The sequence below is a fragment of the Microtus oregoni genome, unplaced genomic scaffold (assembly GCF_018167655.1).
Source record: "Microtus oregoni isolate MIOR12 unplaced genomic scaffold, Mior012 000028F_ref0000031, whole genome shotgun sequence".
Taxonomy (NCBI): Eukaryota; Metazoa; Chordata; class Mammalia; order Rodentia; family Cricetidae; genus Microtus; species Microtus oregoni.
This window is the reverse complement of record NW_024543087.1, coordinates 17128421-17141885: the sequence shown is the minus strand read 5'-3', so window position 1 is coordinate 17141885 and position 13465 is coordinate 17128421. Positions and strand designations below refer to the sequence as shown.

Genomic DNA, 13465 nt, shown 5'->3' with positions numbered 1-13465 from the left:
ATTTGGGCAGAAATCCCAACACTAGCTGAGGAGCTATTGGTATTCAGTAGCTGCTGAGCAACATAAACTGAATTTGAGTTTCTGGGATAGAAAACTCAAAGTAGGCCGGGTAGGGATGTGAGGGCTGAGAAGGCAGGTCTGGGAGGAGTTAGAGGAGGCTGAATATGACCAAAATACATTGTATAAAATTCTCAAAGAATTAGCAAAAAATTGTTTTTTTAAGTTTTAATTATATTAGATGTATTCATTTTATTTTATTTATGTGTGTTTGTATGGATGCCTGTCTGTGTACCATGTGCACACTTGGGGCCTGTAGAGGTCAGAAGAGGGGATCTGATCCCCTGGAACTAGAGTTGAAGATGGCTGTGAACCACCATATGGGTGCTGGGAACAACCCGGATCCTCTGCTCTTAACCACTGAAACATCTCTACAGATGATGATGATGATGATAATAATAATAATAATAATAATAATAATAATAATAATAATAGTCAAAGATAGAACTATGTGTAGCAACAGAGATCATTTTTATAAATTCATAAATATTACTCTTCTGTCTTTATATTAGCCTTAGAGGATTTTTTGTTTGTTTCTTTTGTTTTATTTGTTTTGAGACAGGGTCTCAATGTGTAGCTCCAGCTGGCCTGGAACTCACTATGTAGAAAGGAAAGCCTCAAACTCACAGAGATGTGCCTGTCCCTGCCTCTGAAGTGCTGGGATTTAAAGATGTACACCATCATGTCCCACCCTTAAATGAATAATATAAACCATTTAGGTTTTCTTAATACTTTCCTATAATATCTCTATGAAGTGGTAACAGCAGTAGTTACTTTCCCAACTGTCTTGCAAGTCAAAGAGAGACACAAAGACCGGAGAGTCCCCTGAGCCCAAGTGTGGCTTGCAGAAATGTAGCTCTTTCTGAAAGGTGCTGGAGGTGCTTCCTGGTTTATGCAAACAACTCACTTCACACCTAACTGGTATTTTCGGCCAATTTTGCCCTGACATACCAGAGGAGTGTTTCCAGGAAAAGCCACCCACCTCTGCGGAACTCCTGCTGTCGATCTTCTTCATCCAGATCAATAATGACAGGGTGAGAGCGTTTCTTGGTTTTCTTGGGTCTACCTGTGGCAAAGGACTTCTTCAGAGTGAGCAGCCTGTACATTTCATACCCCATCAGCAGCACTCCACCCTCTGAAACCCAATCAGCCGTCACTTTAGCACGGGATGCCACCGTCCTGTAGAAGTGAGAAGAGAGAACTCTGAGCTATGAATTGTCCCATAAAGTGGCTTTTAGTTTTCAAGAAAGGTGAACAGAAAGAATGCACTGCTGTTTCTGTTGCTATTCAGAAAGAAGTCTTTAACCAAAGCTGAACTAACTTATATTTGGAATGCTTTATTGCCAAAGATTTTATCGGGCAGCAAGCACAAGTTGGACTAGCTACTCAAGGACTTTCCTAGTATCCCAGAAATACTAATTCATACTGGAATGGATCGTTGATGATAGCTGAACAGCAAGAATCAATAATTTAACAGAAGAAAGCAAAAGAACATGCTAAATCCCTGCATATATACCTACTATCACAAAGCAACATTCTAGAGAGCATTAATTCTCATGGTAAGCACAAGTCACAGGAAGAAGGGCAACACTTCACTTAATCTGACCAGGCTCCATTGATTAAAAACAAGAGAAGTACAAAGTACAAAGGCAATGGAAAACCAAAGGCCCTTGCCAGTAACCCCACTCAAACACCTGAGCCCTCTCACTGTTGCACTAATTACATTGAACTAATAGTTCTGAAATCCAAGGAAGCAAAGCGGGAGACCAAGCACCTGTTGGCTCATTCAGAGTCTCCTCATTTACTTGGGTATGTCCAAATCACAAAAAACAGGGAAGTCTGCCTATTTAAATCGTCTGTGCCAGTGAGACGAAAGGAAAGCATGAATAGCTGATTTGGACCAAAAAGTCACTTGAGATTTTTGGAAATCAAGTTAACTTCAGATAATAGAAATAGTAATTCTATTTAAATGTAAAACAAAACCAAAGTGTGAGCTTTTTAAAGTTTTAGAAGTCGTGCTATTATAGGTCAACTATAAACCAGTGCTTCAAAGCATCCGAAGTTCACTGTATCATGTTGAATGTTACTACAATACACACCAGAAAGTGTGACTAGGCTGCAGATATTTTATGTCAGAAAAGCGTTCCAGAGCAAAACAGAAAAACTTCAAACTTCCCAGGCAATATAACTCTGAGTTTAGAGAAAAGCTGTGTGTGTGTGTTAGAGGTAAGGAGGTAAGCAAGAACAGAAAAGGTAAACATCAAGAATCAAAAAGAATGTGCACCCAGGTGGTGGTGGTGCACACCTTTAATTCCAGCACTAGGGAGGCAGAGGCAGGTGAATCTCTCTAAGTTTGAGTCCAGCCTGGTCTACAGAGCAAGCTCCAGGACAGCTAGGACTACACAGAGAAACCCTGTCTCAATGAATGAATGAACAAACGAATGAAAATAAAGAATGTGGGAAGACAAGAGACATATTTTAGTAATCCCAGAGAAGTGTAAAAGGAATAAGACAGAGAAGACAGGATAGGCCACCTACTTGTGCTCATCATTCAAGATATGAACCTTGAAGAACCGTGGCTGGACTTCTTCAGGCTTGTTGTCAGCTGGGAGAGCTTCAGGAGCCGGGAGCCACATGTTGAACTCTGCCAGCCAATTCTGAAGAGTATTAACCTATGACAAGCCCAAAAGAGTAGGCTTTTATCTTTTACACTTTTATTTATTTATTGTATGTACATGTGGAGGCCAGAGGACAGCCTGCAGGAGTCAATCCTCTCCTGCCACTATGTAGATACCCAGAATTAAACTCAGGTCATCTTCACTTTCACCCACTAAACAAAGATGCTTCCTCACCCCCCAAACACACACACACACACACACACACACACACACACACACACACACACTATGCACAAGCGCCCAAGTTTTAAGGAATAAGCTGAAAGGCGAGTTCAACAAGCATGTTAGTTCCCAGAGACGTACCGGCACAATGGCAAGGACTGTTTTGGCTGGCGTGTGACGGAAGAGGACATCAATGAAGGAGATCACTTGCAGAGTTTTCCCAAGACCCATGCTATGGGCCAGGATACAGCCAAAGCCACTACTGGTCTTAAACCTCTCTAAAGACTCTACTAGGTTATCATATAGGAACCGGATCCCACCAATCTGACAAGAGACAAACCAGATGAATGTCAGAAACATTACCAGAGACCATGGCTATACAGTCTTCCTCACTTGGGAATAGTCACTAAATAAGCACAATGCTTGGTATGAGTAAGCATGCAAGTGTACCCTGACTGGTCTATAGAAATTTCTCTGTCACTTTGGTGACAGACGTCTTAGAGAACACACAAAACTGCATTAACCTTGTATAATGTTCTGTATGAGTTAAAGAGTCTTCAATATCAACTACTAACAAGATCTTTCTTTCAACCTAGCTGCTCTGAGCTTGAGAGGGTGCCTCCTCTATGTACCCCAATAATTCCTGCTGTGGGAAGTCCTGAAAATGAGTCAGTCTAAGACTGTGTGGATGTTCACTCACTGGTACTAACTGCAGGCACTAGATCAATACAAACAATAATGCTCTCAATTTTCAGAAATTCCCTGATATCTGACTTTCATGTGTCTTCTGAATCTATACCTCCCAAGCTTCTCTTTGCTGATCCAAGAGAAGCAAGATGGTGGTCAAGTAACTTTTTGAGTATTTATTCCATTTTGTGTGTGTACCTAGGTACGTGTATGTGTACCATATGCATACAGGATCCCATGGATGTCAAGAGGCATCAGATCCCTTGGAACAGGAGTTATAGAACCTGTACGAGAGTGTTGGGAACCAAACTAGAGTCCTCTGCAAGAGCAATGCATGTTCCTAACAGCTGACCATCCCTCTGGCCCCCAGTGATTTCTACACGACAGGTCAACCTGAGACATGTCTCTTTCCTCTCCCCACTGTACTCATATTCAAAGATCAAGGGCTTTCAACAGCTACTCTAGGGATCCAACAAGTATTTTACTGCCTATAACACTAATAACCAACAGCAGGCAATGTTTGCAGCAAAGAAAAGAGAGCAGGATCAACACTGGCTGTACCTGATGAGGTTTCACAGCCCGTGCCAACTGTGGGGCCAGGAAGACATTCTCCTCCTCTGGAGGGTGATTCAGGTTGACAAGGACCCGCCCAAGAGCATCATGCTGGTTTAAGGCATCATTCACATGGGTGCCACCCTTCTCCTCTTCCTCATCCTCCTCGCTGACAGACTCACTGCTGTCCACGATGTGCAGAGTATCCTCCTCTCCAGAACTCAGTTCAATCACCTCTGAGACAGAAAAATGACATAAAAATTCAAGGAACAGGGTACTGCTGGTTGTCAGAACGAAAGGCCAAAGACTTAGCTAAAACTTGTTACCACTTACAAAACAAATGTTCTTAAAGGTTTTTCTTTCAGGACAAGTTAGGTTAAGGTGACACGCTAAAGGTAAGGCCAAACCAAATGAATAAAGACTGAATTTTTCAAAAGTATAGTCAAAGTCAGGCATAGTGGTACACTTATTCCCAGCACTCAGAAGGCTAAGAGACACAAGGATTACTATGAGCTTCAGATCAGTCTACAGTGTAAGACCTGGTCTCACATGCCCACACACACCAAGAAAAAGAAAAAGATGAACATTGGCCAGAAGGAAGTAGACAAGATGCCCGTCTGGCCTATCTTACCATCTCGACTGCTTTTTTCATCCTCACTGCCACTGCTACTATCCAAACAAATAACTTCCTGGGCCAAGACCCGAGGAGGGAGCTGTGGACCATCACTTGCTCGTAAGACAATTTCCTCTAGAAAAGAAATATGGAAGGAAACACCTTTAGGGCACTGAGATGGTTCAGCAGGTAAAGGTGCTGCCAATCCTGCAGACTTGTCATCACCAGGACCCACCAATAGACGGAGAAGACGGATTTTTCAAGTTGTGCTCTATTCTACACATGTGCCATGACTCACAAATGTGCCTCTAGACACACACACACACAGACAGACAGACAGACACCCCCCATTTAGCTCAAACATATTTCCCTGAGTCATCATCAGTAAGCACCCTCCTCTGTTGCTGTAATGGAGATTGGCTATTAACAATAGCAGAGAAAGCTAAAAAAAAAAAAAAAAAAAAAAATCGCAGTCTTCTTTCCAAGTTCCCTTCTCTGTTGGGTGTCATATTGTGCCATCTATCCATGTGACCAATCCTCATCTCTTGGCATGCTAAAATCTAAAGCTATAGGGAAAACAAGAAGCCTACATAAAATTAATTTGAGTATGTTTTAATCTATTTTCACTTTCTAAATGATAGCTCTTCTTACTATGTACTCTCAAGAGGCAAAGGGGCTGCAGAATTCCTGAGAGACCACAATCCAGGCCTGGCCACTCTGCAAGCTGAGGCCTTTTCTCCTAGAACACATGGTCATTTCTAGCACAAAGCTTGCTTACCAGGTAGGAACTCCAAAGGGACAGTAGGAATGGGGGCTGCGTATTCTTTCCTCTGCTGCTCCAGGCGCTTTCTTCTTTCCAATTCCTCCTGTTGTGCTGCTTTGGTAACGGGCTCCAATTGATCCTCCCGGAGAAGCTTTCTAAACATGAGAAAGAGACGGCCCTAGGGTTATCTTACAATTTGGACAATGTAGTGGCAAACTAAAAAAGGAAATACCATTCCTGATTTCCCTTCAAACAAGAGAACTGAGGAAAAGGGAAGCAAAGTCTCACCTATGCACTTTTTATACAAGGAGCAAGTTTATACAAGGAGTTTTTTAAAGGTGAGGGAGGGTAGGACGGGTGCCAGAGAGACTTTAATTTCAAATGGCCCTGTGCTAACTTGTTACTTATTATTTGACTTCTTCACAGAGGACGCTGCACACGAAAGACTGAGAGTAAGGGACTAGGGAGTTGACTCAGCAGGTAAGAACACTTACTGTGCAAACATGAGGACCTGAGTTAGGATTCCCAGCAGCCACCTAAAAAGCTGGTTTGGCCATAGATATAGAAAGGCATAGAACATACAAGAAGGTGGGATAGGACTCCTGGGCTTACTGGACAATTGTCTGGGATTTCTCCTGCACTGTTTGAAAAACATCAAGCACCAGGTGTAGTGAGAGACTCTGTCTCAAGGGTATAAAACAGAGAGTAACAGAGGAAGCTAATGAATGTCTTCCTCTGCCCCCCATACACACTCTCACACACAGGTCCATACACACATACAAAATACACACACACACACATACACACACACACACACATACACACACACAAATAAATGAAAATAAAAGACCAAGAGTAATAAGAATACTATTTTTAGTATGGCTGACAAAGTTGAACCAGCATTAAAAATAAAGTTATGTCAACAATGGTGGCACATGCCTTTAATTCCAGCCCTCAGGAGGCAGAAGCAGGTGGATCTTCTGTGAGGAGCTAATCTGGCCCACACCAGGTAAGACAGAGAAGACTGTGTGTGTGTGTGTGTGTGTGTGTGTGTGTGTGTGTGTGTACAGCCTAGGAATTAGGAGAGCTTGCTCTGTAAACATAAAGACTTGAGTTCAAGGCTGGGCAATGGTGGTACACGTCTTTAATCCCAGCACTGGGGAGGCAGAGGCAAGTAGATCTCTGTGAGTTAGCCTGGCCTACAAAGTGAATTGTGGGACAGTCAGAGCTGTTATACAGAGAAACCCTGTCTTGTGAGAAAAAAAAAAGATTTGCGTTCAAATTCTTAGCATGTATGTAAAAGACCAGGTATGGCTGAATATGCTTATAATTCTACTACTGGGGGCAGTGACAGGGTAATCCCAAGAGCTTCTGGACAAAATGAGCTTCCAATTCAGTGAAAAACCCTGTCTTAAGGCATAAGGTAGAAAGCAAGAAGAAAACACTTTGATGTCCTGCTGTGGCCTCCACACATTCAAGTGTATGCACTGTGCCATAAACATACAACATGGGACACACACGCATGCACGCGTGTGCGCACACACAAACACTCAAATTTAAAGTTGTCAGACAGACAAATGGGTTAACAGGGATTCTGCATCATTATTTTCTGAGCTTAGAATAATACTTTCAAGTTTCCATTATGTGCTTTGAAAACTGTGGAGCTATGCCAGGCATGGTGGCTCACACTTGTAATTCCAGCACTTGACAGGCTTCTGTACAAAATTACCAAAAGTTCAAAGCTAGGGGCCACACAGTGTGTTCCAGGGCAGCCTGAGCTATTGAGTTAGAACCTGTCTCAAACAAACAAATGAAGAACAACAAAAAAACTAACAAAAGAGGGGAAATGTTATTTATCTCCTTTAGTAGAACAAGTTGTTATTTGGCAGAAGGAAAGGTTGTTGAGATTTGCACAGTTAAGAAAGTTCACTTTTGGTTATCTTTTAGGTCAAGGAAAAAGTCCCATTCTTGGTCAGTCCCCTATCACCTGAAATTGAATTCTAAAAAGACAATAGCTCAGTTTTGTTGAGAGCTTTATGTTGTTGATAGATATTGATTTGTTTTAAACTTCATGTTTTGAGGCATAGGAAACATAAAGAAAGAAAAGTCTAAGTAAGATGATCCTACCATCATTGAGCTACCACCCAAGACCTCTCAATGGTCTAGGTACCTATCTTCTCTACATTCTGTGCAGTTCAACACAGTGGGTTCTAAACTTTGCCTTCATTACTGGGTTTTTGTGGTAATGGTGGTTGTTTTGAGACAGGGTCTCCTTATGTAATCTATGCTGGTCTGGAACGCATGATTCTCTTGCTTCAACCTTTTGAGAGCTGGTATGACAGGCATGTGTCACCAGGTATGCCATCTTTACTATTTAATGAAGGTTCACAGTTGGACACTTGTCTCTGCTGGAGAGAGGACATACTTGCCCAAGTTAGTCTTTCTGCTATTTCTAGTCTATTCCCTTCCATTTTCCTTACCCAGAACACAGCTCACCGTATGTTTCTTCTCATATGAGAGGGCTTCTGAGCTCTCTTCTTTTTGGGGTCTTCGGATGCTAGGATCTTGCCTTGGTGCCTAAGCTGCTCTGAAGGCTCAGACTGAGATGAGGTAGTTGAAGTGCACCGCGGCGGCCGCTGCCCATCTTCCCCCAGCTGGGCATGCTCAGTGCCACACATGCCTTCCAGGGATGGGTCTGGAAAAAAAGGGGGAAATAGTTTATTGGGGCTTGAGGTGGAGGGAGAGTGGATGATTTCGATGCCAGTCATCCCCAGGTTCAAATTTCAACCCAGCAACTTATTAGAAGATAACCCAAAGCAGAATTTCTCTGAATGTCTGTAGATGTACCTATAAAATGAAGACAGTGATACTCATTCCCAGGGCTATATGAGAACTAGATACTATGTGCACTTAGACCTAATCCTGACCAGAGAGGAGCACATAACAAATGACAACATCCATTTAGCAATGTAATAGAGTTAGAGACCTCCTGGCCTGAAAATGCTCAGAGCATGTTGGGTATGATAGTGCAGGCCTATACTCCCAGAATTTGAAAGTTTGAGGCAACTCACACTTACTACTCTTTCAGTGCTTGTTCAACTTGTCAGCCACGTAGTTAAGATTTACAAATAGCAAGCTCTGTGCTAAATATACAAGAGATAGTTTGAAAAGACTCTTTCTCTTCAAATGATATTGTGTTCTATTAAGAGATGGGTCATGCCGGGTGGTGGTGCTTTAATCCGAGCAGAGGCAGAGGCAGCCTGGTCTACAAGAGCTAGTTCCGGGACAGGCACCAAGGCTACAGAGAAAGCCTGTCTCGAAAACAAACAAACAAACAAACAAACAAAGAGATGGGTCATGTATACCAAGTCACAACACAGCACCATGTACCAAATATTACAGAAGGGCTAAGTCACCATGTGGGTGCTAGGAACTGAACTAGGTTCAATGTAAGGCCAGCAAATCTCTCCAGCCCTAAAATAAGTTTTGTTTTTTGTTTTGAAAGACACTTATGCAGGGTTTCTCAGACTGATTCTTGACCTCCTGGTGAAAGTAATAAAACAGAATGGGAAGTAGTTTACAAAGGAGAACTGTGTCAATCTGCCCTGCTGTTCTATATAGAACAGCTTAGGAGGCTAGATTTATCAAAGAAGATCATATGTGTCCCTTCATGCTTGAAACTGTGTCCTTGGACCCATGACACTATCTCAAAGTAAACCCCGTGCCAATTTACCATCTTAAATCTTAACAATAAGCAGAATTATTTCAGAGGAGGAATGCAGTCAAAGCAGACCACCAAGCCTTTAGCTGCTCTCCCAAATCTGTATCTCCAGCCTCTATTTCAAACGGCACAGGAGAAAAGCCAGGCAATTGTTTGCTACTAGAAGAACTATTTTTCAGCCAGGAATAGTGGTGCACACCTTTAATCCCAGCACTCAGAAGACAGAAGTAGACAAATCTCTTAAGTTCGAAGCCAGCCTGGTCTACATTGTGAATTCAAGGATAGCCAGAGCTACAGAGAGAGACACTGTCTCCAAACAAACAAACTAACTAACTAACTTTCCTTTCAGCACCCTTCCTCTCAAAAACAGATGCGCAGCATTTTCAAATCTGCCCAACTTGCTGCCCTAAATTTTTATCTCCTAAAAGAGAGTGCCATCAACCTCACCTCTTTCCCCAACCCCCAAATAAACAGCTGCTTAGATAGCAGATCCCCTAGAAAGAGGATAGCCATTGCAGAGAGGCTACAGAGGTGGCTTACTGGGACAGAGTAGATAGAAACAGCTTAGCCTACTACACTTGCAGATGAGCTGGGATACTTCAACTTAGTGTTTTTGCTGGTTCACTGGCCCTGCTTGTACAATGGCCTTGTTGTTCTCTCACTGAGCTATACCGCAAGCCTGGATAATGACCTTTGTTGCTCTTCAAATCTTACATGTTTTGTTTCTATTTCACAAGCAAATTTATTGAGTAACTACTTGGAGGAACAGTTGGAAGCAAGGTTAAAAAGTAGGCAGACAGGACGGAGTCAGCACAGGGGGCAGGTCTGCAAGGTCAAGCCCAGGGGCTAAAATTGATCTGCTTGCTGGGCAGTGAGAACTTAGTGCCAACTGTTGTTATTTCCTTGTTCTAGCTGTCTTGCTTCCTCACAGAGTGGGCTGTTCTGGGGAGGAGAAAGCACAAACTGCTAGTCTTTCAGAATTAGAAACAAATTTACTATCAGATATCCATTCCAAGTTATGGGGCCTAGTAGTACTGTCTGGCAGGGGACTGAGTGTAACAATAGCAATTTTGAAAGGATCAGACATTAGTCAGTTGTGAGAGATCTATAATCAAACAAGAAGGTAAAGAGCCCTTTGTTCTGTCACATAACAAATGCAATTATTATCTGCATAGCTTAAAAGTCAATGGCTATTATCACCCTGGGTAAGATCATAGGTTCAGACCTGGGCATAAATACCCCTGAACTTTCTGCTTCACCTGAATGCCCTTGAACTTTCCCTTTCACACCAGCCAGCTATGAGTAGCAATCACAAGTTATATAAACAAAGAACACTTGCATAAGCTTGGGAATGAGTTATAAATACCACCACCACAAATTTAATTGGCAAGCCTATGGCTTGGGTGGGGAGGGCAAAACAGGACACACCACATTTCGTTGGGTGAGTGCACAATTACATATACTTCCAGGGCCCACCCTTTAGCTGATCTAGCTCTTCTTCTGCACCTGAGAGGTCAGTGGCCTCTAAGTCTCAGCATGTTTCTATAACCTCCTATGATAAATTGCACATACCAGGGCCTGCTGTGGGAGCACACACTATGTAATTCCGGCACTTGGAAGGTTGAGTCATGACGACAGAGAGAAAGTGAAGATATCCTGGGCTACATAGACCCATCCTCAAGAAACAAACAAAAATTATACATACATACCCAAAGAGCCTGGAATGTTCTGGTGGAAGCTCCACCTCAATCCCCCTCCCCATCTCTCTCTCTCCAAACCCTGCTTCATCTCAGAAAGTCTGCCATAGGCGGCTCCTTCTGGGAGAGGCCCAGGACCACACATACCTGCTACTTCAGGCTATTTAAGACCCAGTCCATAGATCTGCTATGTGTGCTCTCAAGTTCTCTTTTCCTGCCTTCTTGAGAGTCACCTGAGGTACACTGCTTTGCATTGCCCTGTTTATTAAATCTGGATTTATTAATTCGATTTGATTTGGCTTATTGTGGCGGTGGCGGTGGAGGAACCCAGCACCCAGGGATCCAATACCTAACAGTAAAAACTAAAATTTCCTTACTTTATTTTACTTTTAACCCCGTGTTTATGTGTGTGAGGGTGTGCTATATTCGTGTGGGTGCTTGCAGAGGCTAGGTGTCAGTTCCCTAGAGTGGCAGGCAGTTGTGAGCCACCTGATGTGTGTGCTGGGAACAAAACCCAGGTCCTCTGCAAGAGAGTTAGTGCTCCCAACTAATGCATCTCCCCAGCCCCAGGAGCTACGATTTAAAAAAAAAAAATTGAAAGCTGGAATTATGTATATGTAATCCCAGCAGTGGAAGGCAGAAGCAAGAGGCTTGCATGGTACCAAATCTCAGGCCAATCTAGTCCACGTGGTGAATTCCAAGTCAGTCAGAGGAATATACTCACCCTTGTCAACAGGGTAAAAAAACAAAAAAAGTTATAATGTTAAGGATGGAAGATTTGAAGATAAATGCCAGAGTGGCTGGATACTCAAAGAGATGGAAGCAGAGTTCTTATCACTGTGTTTACTGTCTCTTTCTAAATTCCATAGATTAAAAAATAATTTTTATTTTAAATTTTATATTTAATTTTTGCAGTGCCAGGAGTTGAAATTACAATCCTAGGCATGTTAGGCAAGTACTCTGTTGCTGACCTATAAGCAGGTGTGGATTTTAAAGTCTTAAGAAGAAATACAATTAAATGAACACTAAACTCTAAACAACTTATGTGTCAATTTCCCCCACCTTTTTGTGTTGGGTTAGCTGTCTATAAATATTTCTTTTTGTGTTGTGTTTTGTTTTTCGAGACAGGATTTCTCTGTGTATCAGCCCTGGCTGTCCTGGAACTAGCTCTTAGACCAGGCAGGCCTCTGATCTCTCAGAGAGATCAGTCTGCCTCTGCCTCCTGAGTGCTGGGATTAAAGGTGTTCGCCACCACGCCCAGCAATATTTCTTTTTAAAATTTTGGAGTAAGTGTGTGTGTGTGTGTGTGTGTGTGTGTGTGTGTGTGTGTAAGTGTGTGTACTCATGCACAAGCACACATGTATGTGTGGAGGTTGCAGGGCAATTTGTGGGAGTTAGCTCTCTTCTTCCAACATATGGATTCTGGAGGTCAAATTGGCTGTCAAGCTTGACAGTAAGTACATTCCTCTACTGACCACCTCACTGGCCCGATATATAAACACTTTGTTGACAGAGAGCATGCAGTTGCCATTTGCATGGCATGCTGTAAGCAAATAACAGAATGCTATTTTCCTGCTGCTGGGCATAGTCTAACTTTTTACTTGCATCTACAGTAGTGTAAGTGTCTGTGTATGGTTTCCCTTTTCCATCTATTTATTTTTATCATAATCCATTACTACTGGAGTAATAAGCAGTGCTTTAATGTTCAGGGATCTGCAAATATTTTCAGTAGTCAATCAGACAATAAATACTTTAGATTTTACAAGCAATAAGGTCTCCATCACAGATATTTAACTTTATCATTGCATCTCAAAAAAAAACCCCACACATAAACAAAGGAGGGAAAGAGTTTCAGTAAAACTTTACTTAAAAAATTTAAGCAAAAACATTTGCAAAAGAAGCAAAGTTGGAGATTTATACCTTCTCAAAACTTAGCACAAGGCTGCAACAGTCAAACCATGAGGTACTAGCAACAAAGCGCACATGTAGAATAATGGAATAAAAAGTGAAGTAACCTCTCATAAGATATGATCAAGTTGCTTTTTTTTTGCAAAGCTTCTGATGCTTTATTTAATTTCATTTTAGAGAGCAATCATAGGCAATTTTAAGCAAGATAGCACACAAAAATATGTCCATTTAAAATTATCTACATTGGGTCACAGTTACTAAAACAAGTAGATAATACTCATATCATCCAGATAAATGTATATATTTCCTTAAAAACTATTTTGTGTGTAAAGAGATTATGTAATCTCATTGATTCATGAATGCACTGAATGAGTCAACTCATTTCTAAGTCAACTATAACTTTTTTGTCTTGGTTAGAATGCCACAGTAGAGGATTATTATTGCACCAAAAATCAAGTTGCTTTTACAAAGGTTTCAAAACTATTCAATGAGGAAATGACAATCATTCAATTACTAATGCTGAGAAATCCACACACAGAACAAAGAAGCAGAATGTTTAATAAAGACCACATATAAAAACTGAGTCAAGCTGGGAAGTAGCAGCACGTGCCTTTAATCCCAGTACTT

General features: G+C 41.9%; 1 protein-coding gene across 1 annotated transcript in view; it reads right to left on the bottom strand.

Annotated features, from left to right (window-relative positions):
- Positions 1–13465, bottom strand: part of Rad54l2 (RAD54 like 2) — a 95365-nt gene that overhangs the window by 19544 nt on the left and 62356 nt on the right. The window contains exons 3-9 of the mRNA XM_041677497.1: positions 8009–8207; positions 5528–5667; positions 4768–4884; positions 4146–4372; positions 3039–3221; positions 2596–2729; positions 1040–1236 (exon numbers count right to left, since the gene is read on the bottom strand). Of these exons, the coding sequence (XP_041533431.1) occupies positions 1040–1236; positions 2596–2729; positions 3039–3221; positions 4146–4372; positions 4768–4884; positions 5528–5667; positions 8009–8207 (1197 nt within the window). The remainder of the gene's footprint in view (positions 1–1039; positions 1237–2595; positions 2730–3038; positions 3222–4145; positions 4373–4767; positions 4885–5527; positions 5668–8008; positions 8208–13465) is intronic.